Raw genomic sequence first — 21,980 nt, 5'->3', positions numbered from 1 at the left:
TTTCTCTATTGCTATACAACTTCTACAGACAAATAAAGTCTTTTATTATTTTTAATGAAATGTCACAAACATTAAACTGAAACTCTTTTTCACTTAACACTTTTATTTTAATAAACTTCTAATTCTAATAATAAAATATATATATATATATATATATATATATGTCTTTTAAAGAGCATTATAAGATTCCAAAGTATAAAATGGTCATAATTTATTCAATCATTCTCTTTCTAATGGATATCCAGGCTGTGTCTTATTTCTGTGCCTTTGTACTATACTATTATTGGGATTCCTGAGTCAAATGAAAAGTATGTTTTCATTTTAATAGATATTGTACAATGATTTTTGAAATAATTTGTAGCAATTTGCAATCCCACCAGCAAAGTGCCAGAATGCTCACCAGCATTTTTTGCCATCACTACATGTTATCTGTTTGTTTTTTCCAATTAACTGCTAAATTAAAGAGTGGAAAATGACATGCTTTTGTTTTGATTTGCATTCTTACTGCCAGTGAGTTTATGCATTTATTAGCTAATATTTTAATTTTAAAACTCACCTTTGAATGTTTATACTTGGTTGTCCTTCTAAGTCTTATCCACTGAGATAAGGATAACATTTCATGCCATATTCTCATATTTTGGAAAAACAAAAAAATATATATCAGGAAAGAGAAATTCTTATCTTTACATCTCTATCTGGAACGTAAAGCCTTTAAAGATTTTCCAATGGAATGAGGAATGTTTTCATAAACAGCTGACCCTGTTTTTCTAATCCACACATGAGTCACAGTATTGTCTAATACAAGCCTTCTAGATATGTCAGGCCAACTTCTTATCCCCACCTCATTCCCTCCCTTCTTCCAGTACAATCACCCCCTATCCTCCACTCCACACATATGCACTATAATATTTCCAGTACCCTCCCTTTTGCCTATGGTGTCCCATCCCTTCTTTTCCTTTCCAAACTGTATTCCACCCTTCAAATTCCCGTAAAATTCCCCCAAATCCCTTAAAAATGGATGTATAGTGTTTTTAACAATATGTTATATGCAATAATGTGTAATATGTCTTTAATTTATTGAAACAAAAAAAGTCATGTCATCCAAGTAATGCTTTCATGTCAGTGGAGTATATCTGTTTAACCATCAGAAACATGACAACGTTCTTTTATTATTTTCTTACTGCTTTTATGGTAATTAGTCTCAGAAATTTTCTACAATATCTCTCATTCCAACTGTGAATGACTTAATTCAGTATTGATTAATAAATCTTATTACATGGTATTAAATATGAGTCAACGATGTTCATTTGTTTGTTTTTCTTAAGGGATATGTCTTGTACATATACAGTATATATATGTATATATGGATGTGTATATGGATTGTATCTATCTATATATTTGTCTTATAATGTGTTTCTTTTTTCCTGTCTCCACTTGTAGGGAAACTTTTTGGGTTCAAATTCCCTGGTCTGAGAGTTCTCACTTACAGAAAGCAGTCCTTACCACAAGAAGACCCGGATGTGGTAGTAATTGACTCATCTAAACACAGCGATGATTCAGTAGCCATGAAGCACTTCAAGTCTCCTACAAAAGAGAGCTGCAGCCCTTCTGAAGCAGATGATACAAAAGCCTTAATACAGCCCAGCAAATGTTCCCCTTTGGTGAATATATCGGGACCTCTTGACCATTCCTCTCCCAAAAGGCAATGGGACCGACTGTACCCTGACATGCTGCAGTCAAGTTCCCAGCTGACTCATTCCAGATCGAAGGAAAGCATTTGTAGTATACGGAGGGCTTCTTCAGTTCATGATATAGAAGGATTCAGTGTCCACCCCAAGAACATATTTAGAGACCGACATGCCAGTGAAGGTATGTTTTTTTTTTTAATATGGAAACATATATTAATGGGTAATGAAAGGTAATTTCCATAGTTTTTAATTTTGACATTAATGCCTATGCCTTGGGGGAAGAAATGTGAGTAAATTACAGCAATTACAAATTATGAATTTTATATCCGGAAGTGTTACTGATTTTCCTCTTTGAACCCTAGTGAATAATTTGGTTTCTTCTGGCTTCTTTTCTGTGTTTCTGAAATGGTATGATAACCATTATCTGCCGACTTTATGGAGTGTTAATTAACACTTAATATAAGCTGTGCTTAGGTGATGACACTATCATCTCAAGCATAATTAATTTTGCTGCATTTAGTAAATAGTCAAGCTCTGAGCAGGAGTGATGTGCCTTCACAGGACTCTTTTATTAACCAAATCTTTCCAAAGAAAGAGGTGTGTAAAATGTGGTGTAGCGACTAATCGGAAAGCTATAAACTGATTGGGTAGGGATGGGGTAGGAAGGAAGAAGGGGAAAGGTTTAGAGAGAAAAAGTAATCCCTGAAAGTATTGGAAGACCAAACTTGAAAACCAAAGTCAGAACAAGTTAGAATTCGTTTCTTTTTCCCTGGCCTCTTTGTGTTCACATTCTTACATTAGCCGGTAGTGAAAGCAGCAATGCTCAAAAGACCATGACAGGGGCACGTGGGTGGGCACGTCAGTTGAGCTTAGGACTTCGGCTCAGGTGATGATCTCACTGTTTGTGAGTTCGAGCCCCACATCGGGCTCACTGCTGTCAGCCTGTCAGCTTAGAGCCTGCTTCGGATCCTCTGCCCCCCTTTCTCTACCCCTCCCCCACTTGCGCTTTCTCCCCCCAAAAAGATAAATAAATATTTTTTTAAAAGACAGCGACAAAAAAAAATCATCATTAACATGATGATGGCCAACTTTTACTGAGTATTTTCTGTGTGTTGAGGCATTGAAAATGTTTGACACACATGAGGTGATTTAATTCTTACAACAACTCTGTGAGTTAGGAATTATTGCTAAGCCCCATTTTAAAGATGAGGTAACTGAGGCTTAGATATGCTAAATATATGACTCGTCCAAGGTTAAAGAATTCCAGAGCCGGCTTGCATACGCAGGACCACCTTTCTCCAGAGCCCACAATCCACCACTCAGTGTTTTCCTGTGGTAGGACGGGTCTGCGGACTCAACGAGCTTTCCCCGAGGCTCGGAGATTCAGAGTACCTGTTGAATGGATATATCAGTCCCACTTTTCTAAATCCCGCAGTTCAGGTTCCTGAGCGGCCCATTGTTCTGTGGTATCCATGTCTGTGCGTTCCCATCATCACTGCTGCTTTTGTGAGTTTTCTTCTTAAAACATGCATCTGATCACTGGACTCTTAGTGTAGGGTACTAGGCACTTTGCCAGCTGGCCACAGTTCTTTTTCAAGCCTTCCTTCCAGCTTCTGCAGGACTCCTTCCCCTACTATGTATAAACCTGCACAAAGGTAATTGCTTTTTCCCAAACATGCATCACACATTGTTTTGCTTCATTAGTTTGTTCTGCCAAGAATATCTGTTCTCTACTTTGTTCCTCCTCATCCTGCCACTCACAGTCCTCAGGGCCCATTTCCCCTTCCCAAACCAAAGGAATTCAATGATTTTACACCCTAATGTGCAAAGCAGCATTTGCACATTATGATAGCATTTATTACATTCTACCTTTATTCCACATTAGAAGTCTGTCATTTCTGCGGGATACACAAAGCCATAAGTATGCTTCTGTGAGCTCCCCCATCGCAGGAGCTGGGGCACAGTGTGCTTGGCAGCCTTAATATCCAACACAATCGCCTGTCTCATGGCAGGAACTCAATAAGTGTTGGTGCCACATTGAGAGGACCATGCTCCCGAACTATGTTTCAAAACCACGCACAACAGAAAATGATTATATTCCATAATACTTGAATCATGTGGGGATCTTTATTTAAAGGCCACAGTGAAGATGAGAAGGCAGAAGAGAATTCAGAAGGCAGAATTGCCAGGAAGAATTCAAAAAGAGATAAATCAGTATCACAAAAACAGAAGGGTTTTCCACAGATAAGTTTGAGAAACCATATATGGTACAAAAGCCAGTAGCACATCCATTTTAATCTGTAGTCTAAAGAAGGTCAAAAGGAAAATAAAATCAAGGACAATTTCCAAACTGAATAGTCATCTAAGGTCCCCATACCATGGAGTGATTGCATGCTCAATATCTCCTGACTGAATGAAATTGCTGAAATTTGATCTTTGAGCAATGAATCATATAGCTGAAATGCAATAAATCCAATAGGGTGATTCAAATGACCAACATACATTTTGCTTAGTTCATCCCATTAGTGTAAGCATCTTTAGAAATCATGCTTTTCAGAAATTGGCCTTATTGCCTAGAACCTGAGTTACAGTATTAATACCATTCTTCCATATTAGATGGCACATGATCAGTGGGTGGCATAGACGTCGCCTGTGATTTGACAGTGGTGCTGAGGAGGTTAGATCAGATTTCATGATTTCACCTTATTTGCTTCCATTTTATGTAGTCTTCATTTCGTACATTGTTGCTGATACAATTATGGGAAAGGATGATTTCACATTTCTGGATTTCTCAATTCAGGTTCTATACATGGTCACTCAGTAGTGGGGACATCCTGGATTTTCTTCCCACACCAAAGCTATGTTATTTTCCAGAAAACTATCACTTGCTTACAGATGCTACAGTTGTCTGGTTATCGGTGAATAAATTCAGAGGGTATTTTATAGTTCAGCTTTAGAACAGTTTTTTTAGCCACAAAATCACTGATTAGCCTAGAAGAAACCACACTTCCTATGGCTACATAATTTGATATATTTTAGAAACTGAGCTGCTGACAAAAGAAGATGGAAAACTTTAAAAGTTTTTATTTTTTTCTTTGGGTATAGTTGATGCACAATGCTACATGATGATGAAAATTCTTTTAAACTGATTTTAATTTTATGAATTCATGTGACTGGTTAACAGGTTAAGTCCCACATGCACCAGATTCTGAATTCAGATTATTGCTTCTTCATTCAAGAAGAGAAATTTCCTTCTTTATAGGCTATCTTTATAGAACTTTAAATAATTTGCAAATATAATAGTGCATAATGTTTTACATTATCCTTTTATTTAATATATATTACCAAGTACCTTAGAATTCTACTTCTCAAACCATTTATGGTGAAGGACCAGGATTTTTTCTAATCCATCACAGACCAATACATTTGTATACATAAGAAAAATGCACTATTAGAAAAATTTCATTTTCAAAAAAAATACATAGAAAATATAAGCCCTAACTGTTTTATTATTAGATTGACCCGACATAGAATTACTCTGACAAGTTGCTAGAAGATTCTAGATGCTTACTCTAATTTCTGCAGTTATATTGTCATGGACAAATAACAAGGTCTCAGCTAGCACCAATGCACAGACTGCGTGCTCTGTCTTAGAATGTCAAAGCAGCATTAACCATATAATACAACTTCTAGTCAGTTTTTTGGGAATTTGCAAATCTTTATAATTTCGAGGTTTGTTATAATTTTTAACTACTTATAAGTAGTTGTTACTTTACTAATGATTTGGGGGCCCCGCTTCTGATGGAGATAGTTAATTCTATGTAATCAAGGTCTCTTCACTATCCATATTTGCTTTTTTATGGTCCCTCAAAGAAGGCAGAGTTGTCATGTAAGGTCACAGTTTTGCATATCTCTATGTGAGCCAGTGTCTACACTAGCAGTTCAATATACCGCATTATTGAAATTGCTTCACTTGTAGACTTTGAAACAATTATGATATATCCCAAGATTTTAAATATGCACAGCATTACTGTACATGTCAACAAATGTTGAACAGATTTTTCAAATCTTGGATATATTTGTATGGTTTTGACATGACTTCATTTCTTTCAAGCTTGTTTGTTTCAAAACTAGTAATGCAGATTTTGTTACTAGCAAATATGCATCGAAGGGTCAGGTTGCTAATCTCAAAATGAATCTGAAAACACTTTGTTCTGAGATTTGAAAACAGCCCATCTTAATATAAATGAATTTCTTAAATATTTTAGGTATTATACTGAGTGCATTGTGACAACATAGACTTAAAAATCTCACATTACTTTTAAAAGTCAAATCTTTCACTGATTTCTTACAATTATTTTTGCCTAAGAATGATTCTTTGAGCACTATTTGGTGTTTTCAAAATATGCATCGAAGAACATTTGTGGGAGTGGCAGTTAATAGAATTCTGATTAGTGACACAAGTTGGTTTATTAAGGTAAGCTGTTGTCTTAATTTTCTAGGTTAAACATATGAAAAAAACAATTACTTAACATACCAAACGTTGTGCAGTCTTTCTTGTAAATGACAGTTGAAGGGACACTAAAATTGGCTTCTGACAAGACTGAAGGTTTTTATCACAACTGCAGACAGCTGGAGATGCCTTCTCCAAAGTGTCGTAAATTATAAAAGATACCCATCTTGGAATCCAGTTAAAATAAATGAGATAAATGATTCACATACTTGAACGTGCATGCTTATGATGGCAGATATTATTTTTGGTATATGCATTTTACTTGGTTGAATAATACAAAATGCTAATTTCAAAGATACAATTTTCAATCATCACATCCTGTTTAGTCTGATTGTAATTCAGTGTATATAACATAATTTTAGTCTTCTTTTTATATTTCTTTCTTTTTTTTTACCCTTATGTGCTCAAAACAGACAATGGTCGCAATGTCAAAGGTAATGTACGAACTCAAATTTCATCACCTGATGCTCAAAGAGCCCCTTTACTTGGCATGTTCACTTGCCTGCTGTATGCCCTGTTCAATGCAACATCATGCTGCCCTTAGCTGGTCCAGGTGCCTGGTGGAGATATCGTGGCTTGATTTTGTTGGAGACATTGTTACTTTCTCAGCTGTGGCACCAAAATGATTCTGAACTCCTTTTTCTTGCAAGTATAAGCCTAGGTTGACAATGAACGCTTCTAAGTATTTAAACCATTTGGAAAGAAACAAATATTAAGCTAAATACATTCCAGTATGAAAGAGGCACATCAGCCTGTTTCAGCCCCAAAAAGGTTTTGAGTGCAAGATTAAATAAAGTAATCAAAGTGCTACATGACAGTATCTCTTCACTTGTTCCTCTTTTGTTTCCTTAAAACTAGTTTCACGTTCCTGGATGGCAGGGGGTATGGTTTTAAGCTTACTGTAGTAGTAAACTGTACATGCATGATGGTCATTTTCTATTTTTCTATATTACATTTCAGTCATTTTTAATTGTGTCCTATATTAGTCTGAAATCACTAGCATGACCTATAGGTACTGTAGGTTAATGTTTAAGTGGACAGTACCTCTGGAAAAGTCTGGATTTGACTACAAATTTGAAATTCACCTCTGTTTTTTCTACTATATCATAGTAGGTACGAGGAATCACAAAATATAGTGATCATATTATTCTCATCAAATTGAAAACATTTGGACTTAGCCTTTTAACATAGGCCATGCATGCCGCTGTGAGTGTGCATATGGTGACAATGACTCATTTGGTGCATGTATGTTGCATGGACACGTCTCCACCGGTAACCATCATTATTTAAAATTCACTGTTTTGGCCTCTTCTGTATGTCACTGCTACTCTGATTACTAGGAAGTTCTGTATATTGATTTCTCAATTGCTTCCCTAATTAAGTCAGAGCTGGTGATGCTTATGAATTAATAGCACTAGACACTAAAGCTGTTTTCTGGTCATCAATCCAGGGTGATTTGAAAATAAGGGAAATTGTGGCAGCTTCTCCCATCCCAATTTTATTTTGCGAGCACTTCAAAAAGGGTCTATGCAGGTGACCTCCAATACTGGGATGGTATTTCACCCACATGATTATTCTATCCTCGGCCTGTCTACTGTGGTTTCTAAAAGGGAACAAATTAGTGTCATTTGTGATGGTGATCTGAGTATAATTCAGGATATAATGTCAAGAAACAGAATACAGACACCCCTTGCTAACTTGCTTGTATGAAATATGATTGGCTTTAGCATTTAATAATTAGCAATTAATTATTAGACACTAATTTTCCAATGATCTCTTAAATGCAGTGAAAAATGAATCTGATTTGTCTCAATAAATAGAAAATTGAGCTTGCTTATCTTAAAACTAGTAGTTCACACAGCTGTCATTCAAACCACATTTTTTTTATTTTTCTCTCATAAATTCATTTAATCTCCAACCCTTTTTCCTTGACCCTCAATTTTTTAATAGCAGTAGTCTTTAAATAAAAATGAATCATCAAAGTCAGAATTTGGGATTAGGAAACTCTAAACCATTGTAGGAAGTTTTCCCAGATTAATATTTATGAAGTCAAACTCCCAAATTAGATTTAAAAATGCACAAATTTAATTTAAAAATTAATGTAAATGTACCCTCCAAAGTCTTCATTATTTGTTCAGACTCTGGTTTTGAAACTATCAAAAAATACTTAAGTATCTGGCTCTTTAAGATTTTCGCTGAAAAATTAACCTGCTAAGTAGATATAGAATAATACATTAAGTGCGCTTTTAAAATTTTTTGGTTTTGTTTCTAAACCACATTTAAATAAAACTTAAAAAATAAAAGACAAATTTCTATACTTCTTTGTGTACAAATGCATAATTACAGGTCTTAAATATCAAAGTCACCCAAAAATAATTTCTTGACCGAATAAAATAAATCATTTCGGCAGGCATTTGGAAGGACCTCAAGAGCATCTGGTTTATTCCCCTCAGGCGAGGTGGTTGGCAAAATTTCTGACACAAATGGTAGAGAATGGGGGATCCCATTCTCTAACTTTCTTGGGAAATCTATTTTACTGCCTGTTACGCCAAGAGCTAACCTAAATCCTTCTTGCTGAAATGCAATTTTATTCCCCCCTTTATCTATCCTGAGTGGCCAGAGATTCCAGCTGGTTACGTCTAATCTTGATATAATATCATACTATAAGAACAGCAATTGGTACTCAGTCTTTTCTTCTAAAACAGAATCATTTCCATTTAACCTTCTTACTTAGGATTAAATTTGTTTCCCTTCAATACATTTCCTTGAAATTTATGAATCTTTGAAATAAGACTTCAGAGATCTAAGTGTAACCCATTATCAAGGATTGGAAAAGTTAATTCAAATAAATTGCATTTGCTGCTTCTATGTGTGCATGTACGTTAAATGCTGTTAACAATCTCTTTAATGTTGTGAGAGGTGAACCTAATCCTGTCTCAATCACTCATCAACTGATCTTCATCTCAAATTTAGTGGTGGTTTCTCTGCCTATACTGCTCTCCAAGTCATCCATAAAAATTAACCCACCCCTACCCCACTTAGTAAATAGGTCCTTAATATAGCTTTACCCCTTTATTGCTTCCACCTGCTTATTATTCCAAGGAACTCTGCATCCCACTGACAATAGTGTGTTCAGTTTCCATCTTGTGTGTGAATCTGGCATATGAGTCAGAAACAAAACTATCTGCAAGACTGATCACAGCTTTCGCCTCCCCAAGCCACAAAACCTAGCAGACTCACAGAGGAAATCAACCGATCTGATACAGCTTGTTTCTTATAAGCTACACTGGCCAAGTTTTTGTGATCTTATAAGAATTTGCATACTGATTTTCAATGGTGATAGTTTTCTTCTGAAAATTATATATTACACACCCAAAGAAGTAATATGATTATGGACTACAAATAATATGATTACTTCTTATCTATCTAAGTTTTAAACTGGCTGCCAGTGTTCTTTTACAAAATCCAATTACTAAACACTGCATTTGCTTTTTTTCTAACGTTAAGTCACTTCAGCAATTTACATTTTATTAAACTTTAGCCAAATAAACTCAGTGCCCTAAGAAATATTGTGTAAAGACCTGATGATGTGATAACCTTAAGTTTTTTTTTCTCTCCTTTTCTTGTGTCCCATTTTATCCTCAAGAGCAATGATCTTTAAAAAAGAAAACAGCATTTTTAAAAAATTATCAGATGTCCTTGGCTGTATTTCCAGCACTTCTAAAAGAGAATATATTCTCTTTTAGCATCTTGTAACTCATGATAAATTCAAATAACCTTACCATAAAAATTTTAAACATCTTTAATCTAAAATTCTTCCCAGTTGTTGCTTTAGCCTCTGGCTTGATCTCTAAATTCAGGATATTTCTTTGTAGCTGGAACATGGCCTACTTTATATTTAATCAGACAGTTGTAATATATTAGAGCTTTATCCAGATGTTGGTTTAGTCTACTTGGTCACCTGTTTTTCGTCTCCTTCTAGAATACAGAAACGTTTAAATGAATGGTCATCCATTTTGCAAATGTTTCTCTAAAGAACATCAATTCCTCCTTATACACCTTTGAGTTTTACATTCCTTTCTATTGAAGCTATTTTTTCCCCTTATTTCTGCCCATTTATTTTATTTAAATTCATTTACTTTGTTTTTCAGGTTATCCTCCTTTCTTTCATTAGAATCCTAAATCCCATCTGTTCATGATCACTCTCAGGGAGGCTGCCTTTCACCTTTAAATCCTCAACCAAGGCCTCTCTGAATATAGACCTAGGAGGTAGGAAACCCTGTGTTCTGATTTCTAGTCCTTGATGCTTATTCCCTTTTGGCCTCATATTCTATCTGCTTAGGTTGACGATTAGTGAAAACGAGAATATTGTGAATACTTACCATAATTAAAATCTTGGGAAATTTTTTCGCTAGAATTTAGATAGGTTTTAGAGGAACCTAAGCTAATGCACATTGGCTTGCAGACTCAGACTTCTGCAAATAAATATCTGCTTCAAAATCAGTGGAAAAAGCATAATGATCTTTGTTTATGGGATGAAATAGATTGTAAATGTCTTATCTAAGTAGCATGCATGAAGTATTTTAAGTAACATTTTAGGTTCTGCTGAATTGTTTAAATATATAGATTTAAAAGAAAGCCTAGATTAAATCTCTATTATTAAGAAGTTACAAAAAAAAAAAAGCAGAATAGAATAACAGTTTGAAGGGTTATCCACCAGTAAATACAAGAAGCTAAAATACGGACTCAATGAAGTTATAATATTCTGAGAGCAAATCTGCATATGACATATATTGACCAGTGGTTTCTCAGCCCTGTCAGACCCAATGTCCCCTTGTTTTGCAACAATATTTTTTATACTCATTTTACTATCCTGTAACAACATTTAGAAATAAGTTAACCTATTTCTAAAAGATCAACATGATTCTTTAACTGTAATGTAAAGGAGGAATACAAGGAAAGCAGTTTATAATAAAATGATACATTTCTCAATGTATTAATGCTCAAATATAACTAACTACACTAGAAGACATAATGCAATGAGCAGACATTTTTAGAAAATGGCTTTAAGAGCATTAAAGACATGAGAAAATCATCCAGATAAGTACTAGAGAAAATGATAGAGCAGGAATATGAGTGGATAACAAAATAAAAAGCAGTATAGGAATAAACAATAACAGACCAGAATTATTTATATATGAATTTTAGAAACAGGAAATAACCAAAATTGAATTATGAAAAATATCCCAAGATAAACTGGGGAGAAAATGAAAAAGGATGATGTTCTCACCAGTAAGCTGGCCCTTAACAGCTCAGTGTAATGTCAACATGATTTCATATGTGATAACATCAATATTAATGAATTGCACTGTTTAAGAAAGAAATCCCACCAAATGTCAGAACATATATTCTTTATCCAATATTGTAAAAAGGCCTTGCAGACCATATGCTTTCCTAAACAATGGGACTAAAAAATGGATTGGAACAAGAAATGGCAATCGAGACATTATGATGAAGTTGTGGCAGATCTCTAAAGAGTTACTAACGTGAGATTGGAAACCCACAGGCAATCTCAAGACAAATCAGTTAGTGTTTAGTTCTTACTACATAGTTTCTTTTCATTACATCATGTATCATTTTACATACATAGAGAACAATCATATGAAATATTTTTGAAAGAAATTTTATTAATGATCTTCAGTGTGATTCCTGTAATTCTCTGCAAATTTAATATCCAGTTCCAACACTGTCAAAAAAAATATTCAAATCTCTTTGTTTACATATTTGTTCGTGACCTGCAAACACAGACTATAACCTTATAGCGTGAAGTCTGAAATTTTGTATTGGCAATTCAAATGCCACAAGTAGAGTAACTCCAAGTGATACAATTTTTCAAAACGGTGAACAACTTTTGGTAAAGTTCTGAACCAAACAATGTAAAACTCTTTCCTTTACATGGTAGTTGTAGCTCTACAAAGCTCAACACATATTAAAATCATGTTAAACGTACATTGTACTCTTTATATGTGAAACAGGTTCAAGGCTCAGATTGTTATAAACAGGCTTTCACCTACAGGAATGCCCACTGGACATATGGGACAATTTTTCAATTGAGCCACCTCTCATCATTGTGACAGACAAAAATGTCCCCAACAAATGCCCCTAGGATGAAGTACTATCATGGTTGAGACCTCGTGCTTATTGGTGTAGCCAGTTCAGTGGAGTTTACTGAAACTGGTTACAAGGACAATCAAAGCATATTTAACAGTGTTTGTCTCCTCTAATGTGATAGATCATCCATGTTTTTGCCTGATTTTTTTTTAAACAACTCCGTAGAGAGTCAGCTATAGACATTCACCACATAGAAGGATGACAGAAATAGAGTTGAAAGATAGACATTAAGGGTTTAAAACACAACTTAACTATATATCAGAGCTCAACTTTCTCTAATCTCTTCTCTGTACCCCTGTGTGCAATAAAAGTACCTAATGAGTGAAAATATGACAATAGAGTTGAGAAAAAGACATTATCTAAAATGTTGGAAGTCCTGGAATATTTCGCAAATTACAAATTTTAAGATATAGGCCTGGAATATAGCCATAATATTATACAATGATACAAAAAAGAGAACACTATCTAGGATATGTTGCAATACTAAATCAATGGTTTGTGATGGAGACTTATAGAGAGATCTAGAGAATGGGGTTTCTATCAGACACCTGTCTGAAGGCAAGATTAATTTGGTGCCACTTTTGGCTCCTATTTCTCTCGTTATCTTATAAATAGAAAAGAGAGTGAGCGTCTATACGCAAATGAGAGCATACTGGGCAATAAATGCCCAAATTGCTCAATGACATTTTTCACCTAGATGGATTTGATCATCATCATGGATGAAACTCAGGGAGTGAATAAAATTGCACCTCAAGAAGCACAGTGTCTGCAGTATGGATGAAAATGATCTTAAAACAACTTCAAATTTTTAAATAACCAAAAATAAAATTTTATAAAGGAATATATGTGAATTCTCTTCAAATTAACTATCAGCCAGGTGATGGCAATTATTTTTACTAGCATTACAGTTTAGCTGAGTTGATTTGTTATTGTGGTTCAAAATACACCACCTATAAATTTAATTTTCAAATGTTCAGCCCTGCATAAAGTACTTTTTGATCCCTAAAATGTATTTGTTTCATTCTGAACAGGAGAAAAAGTAGCATAAGGCAAAATGTGCTGACTAACAAGCTCAGTCATGCAGTCTGTGTGTTTGCAGCACTCTCCGAGGCAGCAAAATAATGGCTGAGTAACAGTCATGGGCTCAGGCTTTCTGTAAAATTCTTCCTGATGCCAATTTTTAGGAGCTCTGTATCACTAAAAGTTGCATTACCCACTATACAAGAAACTCTGGAGCATTTCCTGACTCTTCAAAAGCAACACACAGTAAGTTCACCTCAAGGTGTACCTAGTCAGTGTATTTATCCTCGACAAGGGAACCAGGAGCCCTGGAACCTTGCTAAATTGTCTTCATGGGAAAGAAATGTGGGAATTGACCAGGGTCGGAAAATGGGTACTGAATTCCAGCTGCAAGATGAATCAGTTCTGGGGATCTAACATCTAGCATGTTTGAAAATAAATGAATGGATAAATAAATAAATAGATAAATAGATAGATAAATGACCAGGTACCACTAACCCCAGCCATTACCTAGCTATGGTCACTTCAGTGTTAAGTTATGTTTACCAAAGTATTCTTCTGGTATGGTTTTTTTTATGGAGGCTTTTCTTTCTCTCTCTCTCTCTCAAAAAAAAAAAAAAAAGTCTTAAATGTAAATGAAAGGGGAAAAGAAGGAAAGATTTTAAAAATGTCACACACGATCCTGGAGTTTTCAATAGAATACACGCACGTACACACAGACATTTGCCCTTCTCCCTCTTATCTGAAATTCCTAGAAGCTCTGTAAAACACCTCAGATAGGTAGTAGAAGCACATGACAGCTGGTTCGTCACTTGTCATTATTTCATGGCCCAGAGAAGAAAGTAATACACATTGGAGCTGGGGACACAGCCTGTTCAGAAATTTCCTGGCCAACGTGATTTTATCCACAGGCAAGTCTCTTCCTTGAATAATTCCTGGATTATAAAAAGACATTCTTGAAAAACCAGTTTGGCCAATAATAGGGAGTGGAGGTTTTTGGTTTTTGTGTTTTGTTTTGTTTTATATTCCTTTTATTCCAGCCCTTAATGAAAGAAGTTAAGGAACAGCCAAAGATGTCATCTGCCCCCTGGGTACACGCCTTGGACCCCATCTTACCCTCGATACCCATGTGCTGCTCCATGTGTCAGACCGTGATCCTAAACCTGTGGTCAGGTACCAGCTGGCTGCATTTAGTCCCTCCCGAAGCAGAGTCACACTGGCTGTGGATCATTAGCGGGTCATTCAGGACCATCTCTTTCTTCTTCTGTTTCTCCTGATCCTGCTTTTACAAATATTTTCCAATTTTTTTAGGGCCTTTTAATCATATCAAGTCAAGCCTCCTGGGATCCACGTCAGATTCAAATCTCAACAAATACAGCACCATTAACAAGATTCCACAGCTCACTCTGAATTTTTCAGATGTCAAAACTGAAAAAAAGAATGCATCCCCTCCTTCTTCAGATAAAACCATTATTGCACCCAAGGTTAAAGATCGAACACACAACGTGACAGAGAAAGTCACCCAGGTGGGATATGATTTTATTCTCAATATTGACCATGTTTAAGCTTCTTCTCTGCACCATAAAGCACATTATTTTTCCCATAAACGACTATCAAAAAAGGTAAGCTATTTATTGCACCCTAATATATCTTGAAATGTTGGGTAACCCTCTAATGTGACAGATTTAAAATAAAACTATAGACTGTGATTGTATCTCTTACAAGACTAAGCAAAAATGGGCTAGCTTGATACTGTTGTTCTCTCTGTCGCAGAGGTGGTTAACCTGCTATTTATCATGTTTGGACATTTATTGTTTTGCTGCCAACTCGTGCATTATTAAAGCACAGTTTCTTAATATAATGGATGTGACTGTTGAAACTTTAGGTGACTAACTGGGATTTAGTCTTAACTGTGACCTCCTTTTGTTCACTTCCTCTACTAAGTAGACTCAGTTATAAGTCAATTGACTTGAGGAAAAGAGCCGAAATGATTAAAAGTCAGAGTATATAATACATTTCCACAGGAACAATATTTTATTGTTTTCAAATAAATATTGCAATTTGAACTAGGGTAAAAATGTAATGTCTAGCAGAAGTCCTGCTTTAAAGAATAGATAAAAATAATTTGTACCTATTATATCAAAATACCAACCTAAGCAACATCTAGCTTTTGCTTACAATGCACTTACATTGTTGGGAATCCGTGACTCTAAAATTTGTGTCCAGTAAACAGTTCTTTTACAAACACTTTACTTGGTATATTTGCTTAGCACATCTTTTCAAAAACTGTCACAAATATATAGGTAAACTTGGCCCCAATCTCTGTCCCAAGCCTTAAAGATTTTGAATTGATCAAGTTTTTTCTGTAGTGATGATCACTGCCAGCAATACTGTAGTCAGTAAATAATCCTTTATGTGTTAGCTGAAATAGCGATGTAACGACCAGGAGTCAGTTCAAAATAGTCCTGAGTGGTCTGTGTTTGGGATGAGACATTCTACATGCCATATGCTACTATATATTTTATGTTTATGTTGTAATATGTAATTTATAATGATTATTTATAATAATTCCATAACAGAAATTAAGAGATTTCAAAAACTGTACAAAAGTCCCTGGGTGTTTAGAAACAGGTGTTTTCCTGGCCCAGGGAGAGGCTAGGCTGGGCACGAGCTTGGGGACAGGGGCAACTTTCCCCTCTAGATGGTTCTCCATTACCTTTTCACAAAAATGCCTTGAGTCAAAGTAAAATGCAACAGCTAACCTCAAAAGCTTGGCATTCTTTTCAGGTCTCATGCTTTCTCTTTAAATTCTTCTCTTATATTTACCTTCATCTTTCATAATATCACAGTATTTGTTTTAACATTTAAAAAATGTCTTCATTCCTTATCACGGAGGTAATCCCAAGCCCACAGAAACACCCCATTTCTTTCCTATAGTTTCTCATATTCCACACAAATAGTATAGTACCCTTACCACAGACTCCAGAGGGCCCCAAATGAAAAACAGTGCATCTTAAGGATGCTAGAAGATTTGAATTAGATCCTGTTTTATAAACTATCACTCTTTAAATGTGAAAAATACAGCAATAGGAAGGACATTCTGAAGACAGAACATTTAAGCGGATCTGGTTCTGGCCAAAATGATGAGGAACTGAAAAAAGGCTGGGACCAAAAACTAAAAAAAAAAAAAAAAAAAGAGGTGGTAGGAATACTCCCTCTTCTTTTTAGTGTCATCTATAGCTCCCAGTAACAAACCCGCCAACAACCCACATGTCAAACCAAACAAGGTAGAGATTGCATATTGATAAATTCCTCCTGCAGACGTAGCCTCTGGAGATTGTTTAAACACTTGACAGCAGGACTCTTCTCATTTAATGTCTGTGAAGCTTCCTCATCATAGCTATCTCTGGAATTTCCATGTTCCCAACATATAACAACGGTCCTCTAGTCACTAAAAAAAACTAGGCCATAATTTTACTATTCCCTTTGTTAGGCCTGTGTGGAAATGTTCCTTATTGAGATAGTCTCAGTGCATTTCTGTAGGCAGCCAGCAGTATTTTCTTTATCTAATGTTCTTATTTGTTTTATTCCATTTATAGATTTGGATGGTAATCCTTCCTTCAAAGATATCAGGGTTTTGTTCATAGATAATTCAACAGTGAGTTTTAAATATTCCTCTGAGCACAAACAGTAAAGCAGACACGAGGGAAAAAAAGGCACAAAATCAAAGGAACAATTAATTTCTGCTCATGTTATACTCTGTCAATATTTGAATCGTGTCTCTATTATGCAATGGTTAGTTGCTAATTAGCCTAATGGTTATTTCTTCCCCAGCTAGACTGAGCTTCTTCAGAGTAGAGACCATGCTGTTAGTCATTCATTCATTCATTCATGCATGTGTGCATTCATGTGTTTGTTTATTCACTCAACAAGCATTTATTAAGAGCTAGTAAATTCTAAGTTCTGGGAATTCATGTGAAAAAGCAAATACTGTGCCTTAGACGTGTGAGAGAAACAGAGACGTACAATACCTAGGCATTAGGATGCAGTGTAAAGGATTACACTATAGGTAAACAACAGAGTGCAAAACGTACTGAAAGAGGAAACAGTACCTATATTGGAAGTTTGGGATAGTGGTTGGGGAATATAAACTCTTAGAGAAATTTTGAAGCTTGAGAAGTTTCAAGGCGAGGAATGAGAATCTGGAATAGGACATAGTTGTGGAACTGTGAGTACCAGCGAAGGAATGAAACATGAGGTATTTGTATTTTTAGTGCCTAGCGTGATATATACAACATATAAGAAGACTCTTAAAAGATTTGGAAATGAACCACTGAAGGCATTGGAGAGAATTAAGCAAGAGTACGTCTTTTGGTCAATAATCCCCAAAACAAATGCTTGCCTTCCAAATTCTCCCTTCAGGCAATATTCTAAATCTGACTCTTGTTTCTGGTCCAGAGACCCCTTTCATTGGCTGGTCTCATAAGGCATACTTCTAGAATGCATCATCTCTTTATTTGATATTCTAGATGACCTTCTCTGTTAATTGGAGAAAATAAAAATTAACTCAGAAGATGTGGATTTTTTTTAACCGCAGTCTAGCTGGTACAGGCTGATGTGTAGTCGGGTCCGTCCTCAGGAGACAGGGCCTTACTTGGCTAATTCTTACCAAATAGCAGTGGAGTAGTGGAGAGAGGACAATGGATTGGAATAAAAGTTTGGTGAGTGAAGAATAAAGATCTGTTTTTACCATGTAATTGTGGTTCTCATTTGAGGATAAAATTCTTTGCTATATCTGCCCCCTTTTAAATAAAAGGAAACCAAACTTTTGCACTCTTGGATGATTTCATTATTCCTGAGGCTAGTTCTACTTCTACTTCAAATGTTATGCTAATTTTAGGATAAAATATATTATATGTTGTCATGTTCAGCTTTTACCAACTTGGTAGTAGATCACTCTCCCTGGATATGCATAAGAATATCAGGAAGATTTAAGAAAAAGGCACTTTGGTTTCCAAATCTTTTTTGGTCACATGAGACTTTATCAGTCAGTCAGTGCCATAACAGAATATAAAAGAAGCCTACTGGAACCACCTTAGGCGGAGTATGAAAGGAGGAGGGGGAATTTATTGGGTCACATAACCAAAAAGTGCAAGGACAGACCTGCTTTGGGCCGTGGCTGCTGCATTCATTGTTTAAAGAGTTGATGACATTCTTTCCCTCTCAGCCATGCTTTCTTCTATATTGACCTTTCTCCACATCTGATAGAAGCAAGAACCTCAGACTCTCTTGACTCACATAATACTCACAGTTGGTAATCTGATGAGAAGGGCCTTCTCTCCTCTGGTGTCCATTATATTCCTGAGAAAGTGGAATTCTATTGGCCACTATGGGTCCTGTGCTCATCCTTGTAGAAGTATAGCCCCTTGACCAATGACCACATCAAAAAAATGCAGTGAGGGAGGGGAGGCTCTAAAGAAGGAAAACAAAATAAGTAGCCCATTGCAAAGACGAAGATGGGATTCAGGTTAAACATCAGTGTCTCTCTCTTTCACACACACACACACACACACACACACACACACACACACACTAAATATGCATTGTGTGCCAGATAGGCACTAGAGACACAGAAGTAGAAAACTAGCACTAATAGTACTAGGGGTTATAAACTACTCAGAAAAACACTATATAACAATATATAATGATAGCATTTTTTAAAGTGCTAATGTAATAAATGCTACAAGAATATATTATGAACTAAAAGTAGTTTACATTTCCTTTTGACTCAATACTAGCCAAATTATGTCCAAATAATTCTACAGCTTATTGCATTATTACTTAGGAGGCATGTCTGCTGAATTTAGTAGACATTCATATTGTGATAACCAGAAAAATAAGACATATGAAAGGCCCTAAATGAACCAGGAGATTTTAATTTGGGGAAAAGATGACAGGGAAAAGAATTGCTGCTGGTCCACAAGTATAATTTTTCCATAGCTTAACTAAAAGAGACTACTCAAGAAAATAATTTTAGGACTAATTAGAGACTTAGGTCACAAGAAAGAAATCTCTGAATGTTTAAAAGCCCATATAGTCGTGAAATCCACATAGAACTCTAAAGCCAGAATAGATTCCCATTATTTAGGATTCATTTAAGTGTATTGTTGGCATGAAAATAGAATTATGATAGATTTAATAATAGCTGACATTGATTGAGCATTCACTATGCGCCAGGCTCTATGCTAAGTGGTTTAATGGATTGTCAATTTGAATCCACATAACAGTCCTTCCTGTGACTTGGTACTATTATTATCATCTCCATTTCATAGAAAAGGAATCAAGCTTGGAGAAAGGAAACCACTTGCTCAGGTCACATGGGAAATGATGGAAGTAGCCTTCAAACTGAGGTCATAGGACTCCAAACTTGAAGTACTCTAAAGTACCCCCTCTCTATGATTCTGTTTCCCTGTTTGCCTCCTAGATCCACTCAGAAGTTAGGATGCCATTTGGATATAACCTAACTTTTGGCCATTTCATCAAAATGTTAATCTGAAAGTTTAATAGCAATTTACCGGAAAAGTGAGTCTACAGAAATAGGAAAGAGAATATGGTAGATTTTCTCCAGAACTCCCGAAAGTCTTCAAAAAGCAAAAGAAAACAATCCTTAACAGGAGAGCTTCATTTCAGCATTATCTTTTGTGTAAGCTTATATCCCGTTTTGCTTATGCTACTTTTAGATTAGGATAAAAGATTTTGGCTTTTGTTGGTAGCATGCCACTCAGGAAAAGGAAAATTACACAGAGATTACTGACATAAAGTGGAGCTTAGAGATTATGGCTTTATATTTGCCATTGAATGTTGTCCATTGCGAATATGCTCATTATCTCTTCATGTTTTTCAGTGGCTCTAAACTTATATTTACTTTTGACAGAAACCCTAAACAATACTTACAATTCCAGACTTGTTTAGAAATGGAGATTGGTTTATAATAGAGAGATAGTGTTGATTTTAGTAGTTAATGTTTAAAATCATAAATGCATATAATTTTTGTATATCAGTTAGCTTCAGTAAAGCAAAAATATTCATTTATCATCTCAGGCTTAACAGTACAAAACTTCTTAACACTTGCTGTAGTTTCCCTCATACTGGATAAATTTAATCCTCAGCTTTCTTCAGTGACAGTATTAAAAAATATGTTTCTGACACCACTGCAAATTAAACGTGGTTTTCTATGTAGCAATAGTTTTCATTAATAATGCCGTTATTAGTCTAGCTCCAGTTCAGATTCTGACACCAGCTAGATGTCCTACAATTCAACTCAATTATGACACGATCTACCTGCGGGGATAGCAACAGATTCCACAGGTTAAGGGCCCAGTGTCACAAAACTCCCCCTCCCCCTACAAACCCACCATGCCAATCTCAAGTCCAGGTTGTCACCTGTGCCTCCATGACTGGCTACAGATTGGAGGTTCCCATGACCTGCTCCTTGGGCTTGACTATTTGTTAGAGCAACTATGGAACTTAGAGAAACACTTACTTAAGTTTACCAGTTTATTATAGGAGGATATAACTCAGAACCGCCAGATGGAAGAAATGCATAAGAGTGAGGTATGAAGAAAGGGGTGGAGAGCTTCCAGGCCCTCTCCTGGCCCACCACTCTCCCTGTACCTCCATGGTACATGGAACCTGGAAGCTCTCCAAACTCCATCCTTCTGGGTGTTTATAGAGGCTTTATTACATAGACATGACTGATTAACTCATTGACTATTGGCTATAGATTCAACCTCCAACCCATTTTCACCCCACCTCCCCCCAGAGGTAGGGGCTGGGACTGAAAATTCCAACTTTAATCACATCTTTGGATCTTCTGGTGACCAGCCCCCCATCTGCAGGTGACCTTAGGTGACCTAGGGGCTTTCCAGAGTCACCTCATTAACATAACAAAATCACATTTGTCATCCTCTTCACTTAGGAAAATCAAGGGTTTCAGAGCTCTGTGCTAGGAACAGGGAGAAAGACCAAATTCATGTTTCTTATTATAAACCATAATATCATGGTCATGAATCAAAAATTACATTTAATTAAAAAGTCTAAATTCAACAGTTATTTTTATAAAGCCTTATTGATTCTTCACTCATGAAATTACAAAAAACAAAAGTCACAGTACTTCTACAGTATGTTTTAAATGTTTTCATAAACTTCATTTCTTGCCTAAACTAAAATAAAATCATGCAAACCTCAATAAAACTGTACAGATCATCTTGAACTGCCAGAAATAGTAATAATCACAAAATTCCAAATTAAATTTGAAATGTAATGCAGGAGTCCAAAATTGCCTCTGAACACTTCCAATTTAATATGACGTTGGTTTTGCATTCATTATCTTACTGTTATTTATAGAATACTATCAAACTTGGCTCAGCAAAACAGAAATCTTCATCTAGTGTTTTCCCATTATCCTGGGTTTGTTCTATGTCTATACATGCAAATTGAAATGAAAAACAGTATTTGTAGATCTGCAAGTAAAAATAAAGCACATTCATCAGGATAATTATGGATTTCATATTTGTGAGTGCTTACCA

At 35.7% G+C, this 21,980-nt stretch overlaps 1 protein-coding gene and 1 long non-coding RNA gene across 7 annotated transcripts in view; one reads left to right on the top strand and one right to left on the bottom strand.

Annotated features, from left to right (window-relative positions):
* The window catches only part of KCNH7 (potassium voltage-gated channel subfamily H member 7), a 638,553-nt gene that overhangs the window by 498,136 nt on the left and 118,437 nt on the right, over nt 1-21,980 (top strand). For 4 of the 5 annotated variants that reach the window (XM_053215167.1, XM_053215165.1, XM_053215168.1 and 1 more), the window contains exons 4-6: nt 1,441-1,869; nt 6,615-6,635; nt 14,704-14,918. In XM_053215167.1, coding sequence (XP_053071142.1) covers nt 1,441-1,869; nt 6,615-6,635; nt 14,704-14,918 — 665 coding nt within the window. The remainder of the gene's footprint in view (nt 1-1,440; nt 1,870-6,614; nt 6,636-14,703; nt 14,919-21,980) is intronic. The other variant, XM_027055624.2, reaches the window with a different exon arrangement.
* Nucleotides 360-21,169, bottom strand: LOC128314043 (uncharacterized). 2 transcript variants are annotated; one of them, XR_008295390.1, is made up of 3 exons: nt 20,936-21,169; nt 18,702-18,864; nt 360-629 (listed from the first exon to the last, which is right to left on the bottom strand). It is a non-coding gene; the product is annotated as an uncharacterized LOC128314043 (long non-coding RNA). The 2 variants fall into 2 exon arrangements; XR_008295389.1 differs by lacking the exon at nt 360-629 and adding an exon at nt 6,654-6,858.

Source organism: Acinonyx jubatus, chromosome C1 (assembly GCF_027475565.1).
Source record: "Acinonyx jubatus isolate Ajub_Pintada_27869175 chromosome C1, VMU_Ajub_asm_v1.0, whole genome shotgun sequence".
Taxonomy (NCBI): Eukaryota; Metazoa; Chordata; class Mammalia; order Carnivora; family Felidae; genus Acinonyx; species Acinonyx jubatus.
Note: the sequence above shows the minus strand (reverse complement) of the source record. Positions and strands in the feature narration are given on the sequence as shown.